The sequence below is a fragment of the Borostomias antarcticus genome (genome assembly GCF_949987555.1).
Source record: "Borostomias antarcticus genome assembly, chromosome: 17".
Lineage (NCBI taxonomy): Eukaryota > Metazoa > Chordata > Actinopteri > Stomiiformes > Stomiidae > Borostomias > Borostomias antarcticus.
In genome coordinates this window covers 251,411-261,410 of record NC_140250.1, presented here as the reverse complement: position 1 = coordinate 261,410, position 10,000 = coordinate 251,411, and the positions used below count along the sequence as shown (strand labels likewise).

The 10,000-nt window shown below is 50.8% G+C and overlaps 1 protein-coding gene across 1 annotated transcript in view; it reads right to left on the bottom strand.

Annotated features, from left to right (window-relative positions):
* Nucleotides 1-7,145: 7,145 nt before the first annotated feature.
* LOC311319900 (uncharacterized protein) overlaps nt 7,146-10,000 on the bottom strand; it is a gene marked incomplete at both ends in the record, with an annotated part of 14,780 nt that continues 11,925 nt past the window's right edge. Inside the window, one exon of the mRNA XM_084451530.1 lies at nt 7,146-7,337. Within this exon, the coding sequence (XP_084307656.1) occupies nt 7,146-7,337 (192 nt within the window). The remainder of the gene's footprint in view (nt 7,338-10,000) is intronic.

The window sequence follows — 10,000 nt, the reverse complement described above, 5'->3', positions numbered from 1 at the left end:
TTCTCCCTCTCTCTCTCTCTCCCTCCCTCTTTCTCCCTCTCTCTCTTTCTCCCTCTCTCTCTCTCTCTCTCTTTCTCCCTCTCTCTCTCTCTCTTTCTCCCTCTCTCTCTCTCCCTCCCCCCCCCTCTCTCTCCCCCGCCTCCCTCTCTCTCCCTCCCCCCCCTCTCTCCTCCAGGGGGAGCTGAGTTTTGAGCAGGACCTCTTGGTGGAGGGGGGTGAGTTGAGCCCTATGACCAACGGGACAGAGTACCGGGAGGTGCGTCAGTACCGCTCAGACCACCACCTGGTCCGGTTCTACTTCCTGACCCGCGTCTACTCGCCCTACATGGAGAGCGTTCTGTCCGACCTGCGCCACGGCCTCAAACCCGACGTCATCTTCCTCAACTCCTGTCTCTGGGATGTCTCCAGGTAGCTGCTCTACCTGGACACACAGTATTCTACTCTATTCTACTCTATTGTAATCTAGTGTGCTCAGCGTTACTCTACTCCAGTTGGCTCTGCTCTACTTTAGTCTACTCTACACTTGCTTGCTTTGCTGCACTCTGCTTTACTCTATTCTACTTTATTCTATTCTACTGTATCTTTCTGCTCGACCCTCCATTTTAGATTTGAAAGATGAGAAAATCAAGAGACCAGAAAGAGGTAAACATATCTATCAGAAGCACATTTTCATGGATCATTTTGGTCATTTTAATAATTTTTTTAAAGTCGTTTTGAGTTGTCTGCCGAAAGCCTTAATTTCAGTGCCTTTTGAACGTCTCAGAGGCATCGTGATGAAAGGCGTTTTGTTTTTCCTAGATGTGTCCCAGCTCGCTTGCTGTCCTCTCAGATCTGTTGACCCCCAGCAGAACCTGTCCGTTCCCGAGCCTGATTAGAGTCTGGTCTGGTTCTCTGGCCCAGCGGGGGAGGGCGGACTGAGGGGGGGTCTGGTTCTCTGGCCCAGCGAGGGAGGGCGGACTGAGGGGGGGGCTCATTCTGGACAGAGGGAACAGAATCACTCAGCAGGTTCTGGGAGAGGGGAGGGGCTGGGGGGGGAGGGGCTGGAACAGTGAGCCTGATTGGACAAAATCAAGTAGATGAAATGAAACCTTCGACTCTTTTCTGGCTCCTGAACTTAGTCCGTCTCAGCGGGGATGGTTTGATTAGCTGGGAGTCCGGGAGCTTTTTCGGGATTCCCTTTGAACTGAGCGCTGACGCGGGAGCACCAGCGTTGATTGAAGTCGCGCCATCGTAGATTCGTCTCTGACATCATCTTTGTACGGATCAAAGTCTTTGCTTCCGCTCCCGAGGAACGTTTATGGTTAGTTTGAGCCATGTCTTCTCCGTCCACAGGTACGGTCGCAATTGGTTTCCATCCTACTGGGAGAACCTCCACCGCCTCTTTACGCAGCTCAGGGTCATCGTGCCGGCTGAGTGTCTCATCGTGTGGACCCTGACCATGCCCCTGGGCCAAAACATCAAGGGGGGTTTCCTGGTACCTGAGGTAGGTGGCCTGGCGGTAGGGGGTCCTGTTTTCAACCAGGCCAGAGGTACACAAGCTGTCCTGTGTAATCTGCTATCGGCTCAGTTCAACTTCAGTCTGACCATGCTAGTCCAGAGCCAGTACACCATTAACATGCCTTCTCAAACCTGGCAACCATTAGACCTTTGGTGTCGCAAAAACAACCAAATATGACAATACAGGTGTGATCTACAGCGCCAACAAGTGAATTCTACACACACCAATCCTCCATCTTGTCACCCCCTCCCCCCCATACACCTGCTCTACACCCAGATAGCCTACATGGGTCCAACACTGCGCTATGATGTCATTGAGGCCAACTTTTTCGCGGGCACCTTGGCAGACGCCTACGACCTGGACGTGCTGGACCTTCACTACCAGTTCCGCCTCTCCCTGCAGCACCGCGAGAAAGTATTTGTTTTGTTTACATTTAACCGTTATTGTTTTGTTTACATTCAACCGTTATACTTCTGACAGGGACTCGTTTGAGAGCAAGGTTTCTCGTAAGCCGCAGCGTAATTGTATTGTATTGTATTTTAGATTGCTGTTCTTGCACTTTGCCTTCACTAGATTATGCTCTTAGTCACTTGTTTTAGAGAGAAGATGCACTTGTGAGTTCTGCCAAGTAGTAGTACATTGGCTCTTCCTACGTTAAATGCAATTATTGTTAGTCGCTTTGGATAAAAGCTTCTGCTAAATGACTAATTAAAAAGAAAATGACTGTAATGTAATGACATTGATTAACCGACAATAAACTGAACCGCAAACTGTCGTATCTTTTTTTCTTGTGAATCTTCCCCTGGTCCTGAAACGCTGGGAGCAGGACGGGGTTCACTGGGACGCCGTGGCACACCGGCACATCACGGCGCTGCTGCTGGAGCACACGGCCCGGGCCTGGGGGGCCACGGCGCTGCTGGAGCACACGGCCCAGGCCTGGGGGGCCACGGCGCTGCTGGAGCACACGGCCCAGGCCTGGGGGGCCACGTCCCTGCTGGAGCACACGGCCCGGGCCTGGGGGGCCACGGCGCTGCTGGAGCACACGGCCCGGGCCTGGGGGGCCACGGCGCTGCTGCCCGGCCCCCCGCTGGGCGGAGGCATCCCTCTGGACCCCGGGACAGCGTGGGCGAGGGAGGACGACAGGATCACGGGGATGAGCGGACGAGGCCTGTCGACGCCGGCGGACAGGATACTACGGATGATCGGACGGATGGCGGGGATGGATGACGGGATGGATGACGGGGTTGACCGGACGGGGGCCGGCGATGGCGGGCAGGGCCACGGAGGCAACTGGACCAGGGGGAGCGATGGTGGGCGGGGCCACGGAGGTCACTGGACCAGGGGGGGAGACGGCGGTTGGGTTGCTAGTAGGGCTGGGTATCGATTCGAATTTCAAGAATCGATTCGATTCCGATTCACAAGGTTCAGAATCGATTATCACAATTCGATTCAATTCGATTCAATATCAATTCGGTTAGTGTTACTAAAACCTGTTTTTTTAGCTGTAACCTTAATTACATGACTGCCAAGTTATGCAACACATCAATACTAGGGCTGGGTATCGATACTGATTTCCAAAAATGAATGAATGAATGAATCATTGAATGAATTAATGAACTATTAATTCCTTCATTTATTCATTAAATAAAAGATTGATTTTGGGATTCATGAATCAATTTTGATTCATTTGATTCAGAATCGATTCAGAATAGATTTTTTAAACCCAGCCCTAGTTGCTAGCTGATGTAGTCTGTCTGCTAGGCGAGCTTATTAACTGTGGCAGGTCTGACCTTTGCTTCAGCGCCCGGCGCCGTCTCATACAATTAACCTGCCTTCTCTGCTCTGGCGCCCCGCAGACGAGCGGCGTGGGTACTTAGCAAACCAGCAGGGGGTCAACGCCACCTCATCACCAGTAACCCCTAGCAACCGCCTCCCTTTTCACTCCTGACTGGCAGTCGGAAAGGCTTTTCACAGTCCAACAATATCACTACAAGTTCCAGCTTGTTCCACGGTTCTGCATGTCTGACCCCCGCGACCCCTCTGCTGTGTTTGTGCCCGTGCTGGACAGGTCACCCGGAGGTCACCCTACTGCGCCCGGAGTGGGGTCACGATCCCGCCGGACGAGACTTGCCTCGCTGTGATACCACGCCCAACCCAGGTCAGCTTCCCCATTTATCTCATCTTCTTTGTTCTCATCTCTCCTCTCCTCCTTCTCTCTCCTCTCCTCCTCCTCCTCTTCTCCTCCTCTCTCCTCCTCCTCCTCCCTCTGCTTTTTCACTCATAGTGGAACAGTCAGTCAGTCACACGGAGTCCCACTAAACCGCAGTTTTTCTGTTTCCTCAGAGCCCCTCCCCCTTCTCATGGCCCCAGGCTTCCTCCTGGGGGGGCAGGACCTCTGCAGGATGCCCCAGATGAGGCCCCCTCTGGCGGGTAGCGGGGGCCGATTCGCCCCTGGTCAGACTCCGCCCCAACGCTACGGAGGTAACCTGCTGGCTGGCCTCGGGGCTCTCAGGGATCATGTGATGTTCCTTCCTCCCGTCTGGGCGTTTCACATGTTTCTACAGCAACACTCACAACAGAATAGCTTCACACAAGGCTGGTGGTGGATTGTGGGTAGAGCAGCGACCCCCCCTCACTGAGACTAGAGGCTGAGGGTAGAGCAGTGACCCCCCCTCATTGAGACTAGAGGCTGAGGATAGAGCAGTGACCCCCCCTCAGTGAGACTAGAGGCTGAGGGTAGAGCAGCGACCCCCCCTCATTGAGACTAGAGGCTGAGGATAGAGCAGTGACCCCCCCTCAGTGAGACTAGAGGCTGAGGGTAGAGCAGCGACCCCCCCTCATTGAGACTAGAGGCTGAGAGTAGAGCAGCGACCCCCCCTCATTGAGACTAGAGGCTGAGGATAGAGCAGTGACCCCCCCTCAGTGAGACTAGAGGCTGAGGGTAGAGCAGCGACCCCCCCTCATTGAGACTAGAGGCTGAGGGTAGAGCAGCGACCCCCCCTCAGTGAGACTCAAGGCGTGTCTGCTCTAGGACCTGCGCCTAATTCACAGACTCCTAAGAGCTGCTAAAAGCCGACGGAGGAGCTGTAATCAGCAGACTGATGGAAAGATGCACAGCTTTCAGTTAAATATGTCCACCGTTGTGTGAGGATTATTCAACCAGGCTCTTGTTTTATGAGCATTATTCAACCACAAGGCTCGTTTTACAGTATGATTGGCTTGTGTATCGTGATGTTAAAGTCGCACTGAAATGAAAAAAGCATTCTGTCCCATTTTGGTTCACATAATTGGTCATAGTGTTCACCTATTCAACGATGTATGCCAAAAAAATTACAAAATTCTACTTTTGTTGTAATCTTATATCAAAGTATATCATTTCTTACTTCCTGGAAAACGGTAGGTCACGTTCAATGATGACAACAGGTACCTTAGATTTTAGGCCAATAATCTCACGACATCCACCCGTCAATCAACGCTGTCCTTCTATCGAATCTGTCTAAAGTTCTTAAAACACGCCCACTTGTCAATGTTCCAATCAAATTCCTCTAAACATATGTCCCACCCTCATAACTTGTTTGCGTCGGAAATACGTCAAACTACGGAAGTTGGATGATCTCAAACGTGTTTCAGTGCGACTTTAACTCTCTCTTGTCTAATCAGGCCCTCGTCCAATCACACGCCTCGGAGAGTCTTGCATGGAGACCAGCCCAGCGACGCCCGGCGACCCAGCTGGCCCAACCCCCCTCGGTTAGTAACAGGGTTCACATTGTTTCATAGCGTTTTTAAATGCAGCGAATATAATTATGTATGTTATTATAATAATAATAATAATAATAATACATTTTATTTATAAGGCACCTTTCAGGTCACTCAAGGTCACGTACAGGATGAAAAGACACTAAAATAGACAAAAGATACAAAACATCAACAATAACAGTGAATAGGCCTGTCTGAAATGGTGGGTTTTGAGGTGGGATGTAGAAATGGACATGGCGTCAGGGTGGAGGGAGAGCGGTCACTCTAACGCTCTTCAGCTCTGTCCTCGGCGCCAGCGAAGGGCCGGCCCACATCGACGGACCGCGGGACTTTGTTAGTGGATGTTGTTTTGAGCGCCTGTCTGTCCTCTCCTCTCCCCTCTTCCAGGTGGGGGCGCTGGCAGGGGGGGGCCGTCCTTCGGCCCCTGCGTCCCCGGGGCCCGCCCGCTGGGGGAGGAGCTCCACATGACCAGGAGGAGACGCAAGGTCTCCAGGAACAACGCGAGGGTTCACCCCTCCTTCAGACCCCCCCCACAAACCACCCCTCACCTCTACCTCACACACCCCCCACACCTGGCTCCCCCCTCCTTCACACCCCCCCCACAAACCACCCCTCTCCTCTACCTCACCCCCCCTCCACAAGGCTTAGCTCGCCACCACGTACGCCCTCCACTAATCATATCTCCCCCCTACCACACACACCCCCCTACAAACCATATCTCCCCCTACCACACACACCCCCCTACAAACCATATCTCCCCCTACCACACACACCCCCCTACAAACCATATCTCCCCCTACCACACACACCCCCCTACAAACCATATCTCCCCCTACCACACACACCCCCCTACAAACCATATCTCCCCCTACCACACACACCCCCCTACAAACCATATCTCCCCCTACCACACACACCCCCCTACAAACCATATCTCCCCCTACCACACACACCCCCCTACAAACCATATCTCCCCCTACCACACACACCCCCCTACAAACCATATCTCCCCCTACCACATACGCCCTCCACAAGCCTTACGCACACACCCTGCCTATAAATGGTGAGCGTCTCTCTCTCTCTCTCTCTCTCTCTCTCACACACACACACACACACACACGCACATTCGCTCTAAAGTAGGATTCACACTGGTGGTCAGATCTCTCTCATGATGGCGGCAGAGGACATGGCGGCTACATTTTTTCATTTGTTTCAAATATTGTTTCATTGACTTTTGCATAATTATGTCTGTCTTGAAGTTGGTTTCAATGTAATAATTGCGCACTTTTAAAATTAAATGACAGTTAAAGTTAATTGTTATTGTATAATAAAGTTATAATAGTTATTGTATAATAAAGTTATAATAAAGAAGATATCGCCTCTTATAGCACCATAGCATATTATTTTTGTTTGTTTATTTGAGTTCTGGATGGTGCGTTTTATAGACCAGTCCTCATCGGAGTGTAAGAGTGTGTGTGTTTATCTGTGTGTAAGAGTGTGTGTGTGTGCTAATGCATTCACACCCGTTCCCGTCTTATCAAACAGGAGCGCGAGGATAAGACAGCAGAGCGTTCCAGCGCCTCCAGACGCCACCACGGCGTTTTTATTACCTCGCAAACGTACAACACATCAAGGAGAAGCACATTTTCAGTCGTTTTATTTTTGATTACTCGTCATGGCATTGATTCAACTGTATAAGTCTGTATCCATCACAATCAACATCAGGATTTATGGTATAAAATCTCAAATGCAGGAGGCTGTTTGCTGGTCAAACTGCTGCGTCGGCCGCTACTGTAAGACGCAGCGCTGCTCATATGAATCCTGTGTACAGAACTAATACCACAGGCAGGAAAAGCACGCATGGTGCTCCTATGATGTACAGTACAATCTCCTATTGACCTCCAATCGAAAAAAAGGCGCAGGTGGGATTTTGAGCAGGCGGCTGTGGGGGCAGCCCGACGGGGTCCTGGCGAGAGGAGCGCCGGGGTCCTGAGGGGGGGAGGTCCACCAGGGCCTGGACAGTCTGGGCCACGCGGGTCAGACGGTCCTCGTCCAGGATGTGCTGGGAGGTGCACAGGCTGTCCTGGGAGGGACAGGAGTTAGAGACGTGAATGAGTGCGAGGACACACACACACACACACTAGGACACACACACACACACACACACACACTAGAACACACACACACACTAGAACACACACACACACCCTGGAACACACACACTAGAACACACACACACCCTAGAACACACACACTAGAACACACATACACTAGAACACACACACACCGGGCAGTGTGATGACATGCTGCTATGAACTAAGCGATGGTGTTGTTGTTGTCATGCAACCCTTGGTACTCTTGGTACCCCCCCCCCCCCCCCCCCCCGGCAGGCCTAGCCCTCACCCATGCAGGAGACAGATAAGGGTGGGTGGGGGTGGGTGGGGGCAGAATGAACATTTGGAGTGGATCCAAACACCCCAGTCTGAACATGCAGGGCGCTACGGTCCAGTTTCCCCTCGCAACAACTCACCTTCTCCATGACAAGGAAGGACACAAACCTCCCTGGTCAACCTGCTCTCGGACCGGGGCACATCGGATCAGGGCACAGCAGGGTTAAAGGGCACAGCAGGGTTAAAGGGCACAGTAGGAAGCAGAACGCCGTGCGTTTCTCAACCTCTGCCGCCCCAGTCCAGGTCTGGCTCTAGTCCTCCAGACGGACTAGCAGCGCTAGAGGGGGGGTGACCCGGTGGGACTAGCAGCGCTAGAGGGGGGGTGACCCGGTGGGACTAGCAGCGCTAGAGGGGGGGTGAGACCAGGGCTGAGGCCTCGAGGCTGAGGAACGCAGGACTGGCAGATCCATGGTGACAGAACAAACATGGCGGCAACAGCAGACACAGAAAGCAGACGTGGGACAAAGTTCATTTTTTTAATAATTTCTTTACAGCTGGAGAGAAAAAAAACTTTACATATAGATTTCATATAAACTCTCATTCCCCACGTACTCTTATTAATCACGTAGGCATCGTATAAATATTACAAAAGTCTTTCTGTTCTGTTTACATCTTAGTCAAGAATATAACTCTGCTCTGAACCAGTGAAACATGGTGCTCGTTCGCGGCCTACGCTGGTTCTGTTTCCAGAAAACACACATTTTGGTTGAAACATTGTGAACCCCAACAGCAGACAGGAGTACGTGGTAATGCATTAAAAGTGGTTTACAGACAGGGAAATGGACATTCCTAGATCTCTATTACACAGAGGAACTGAGCAGACAACCTAGGCCCTTACCAAGATGGCTGCTCTTTTCCGGCCCCTCAAAGCATCAACACACGTCTCCATCATGATGGGAACGGGAACAGAACAGCCCACAATGGAGAATTAATCAAGTTTGGGTTTTTTACAAAAATAGAATCCAATTCAGAAAACAAAAGAATAGAAAGTGGGTAAGTCAAGGGCAATCCTGCTCTGTGCAGTGTGTGTGTGTGTGTGTGTGTGTGTGTGTGTGTGTGTGTGTGTGTGTGTGTGTGTGTGTGTAAAGTATTCAGACAGGTGCCATTAAATGTGGTGTAACAGACGAAACCCTGTTAAACAGCGTCGCTGTGAAGAGGCAGCCTGGGCTTAAACAAGATGGCTGCTCTTTTCCACACAGCAGAAAGCAACAAGGTGACATGCTGGTGAAGGAGCAGAGCAGATGATGTATCGAAACTACAATGACCTAAGAGCAAAGCTTCGCTTCCAATACTGAGCTCCCACACGAGTCTCCTGGGAGATGTAGTGATAAAAAAATCCATAAGACAAAAGCTCATAAGACCAGCTCATAAGACCAGCTCATAAGACAAGCTCATAAGACAAGCTCATAAGACGAGCTCATAAGACAAGCTCATAAGACACAACCATTTCACAACCAGCCACTGCTTATGGACTGTACGGTATAAAGGCTATCTATCTATCTATGTATGTATGTATGTATGTATGTATGCTATAGAGTGAGTGGTCCCATTCACTGAGCTTATTTTGCCTTTCAATCCATTAAAAAACAAATTAGCCCAGTTAATTTATATTAACCTTTGGACTCAATCAGGCCACTGCTCTTTCACCAAGCACTACAGTAAAAAGAGACAAAAACATAATCATTAAAATAAATAAAAAGACAAAAAATAATAATTTAATTAGTTGTTCACATTTATACAAACATGGAGCACATTAAGCCATCTGTCAAAGAAGTGACCCCCAAAAAATAAAGCAACAGCAAAAAGAAGTTGCTACAAATCTATACACATAATAATAGCTTCAAAATGATTTAGTACCGTCAGTTTTCAAACATGGAGCAACTGGGGGTGGACTATGGTGCAATAGCACCCCCTGCTGGTCACAGTCAACATTGCAGACAGAAATGCACAAGGCTTTGCGCGTGAGTGGTGGTCGGTCTGTCAGTAACCCTAACCCTAACCCCAGAGGCACTGCTGGTCTGCCTGCCTGCAAGTGGCTCAGTATAAGAATGTTCCTCAAACCCTCAGCTCCGGTGAAACACCCTCCCATCTTCACACACCACACCCTCCCCATCCTCACACCACACCCTCCCCATCCTCACACACCACACCCTCCCCATCTCCACACACACCACACCCTCCCCATCCTCACACCACACCCTCCCCATCCTCACACATGCACACCCTCCCCATCTCCACACACACACACCCTCCCATCTTCACACACCACACCCTCCCCATCCTCACACACCACACC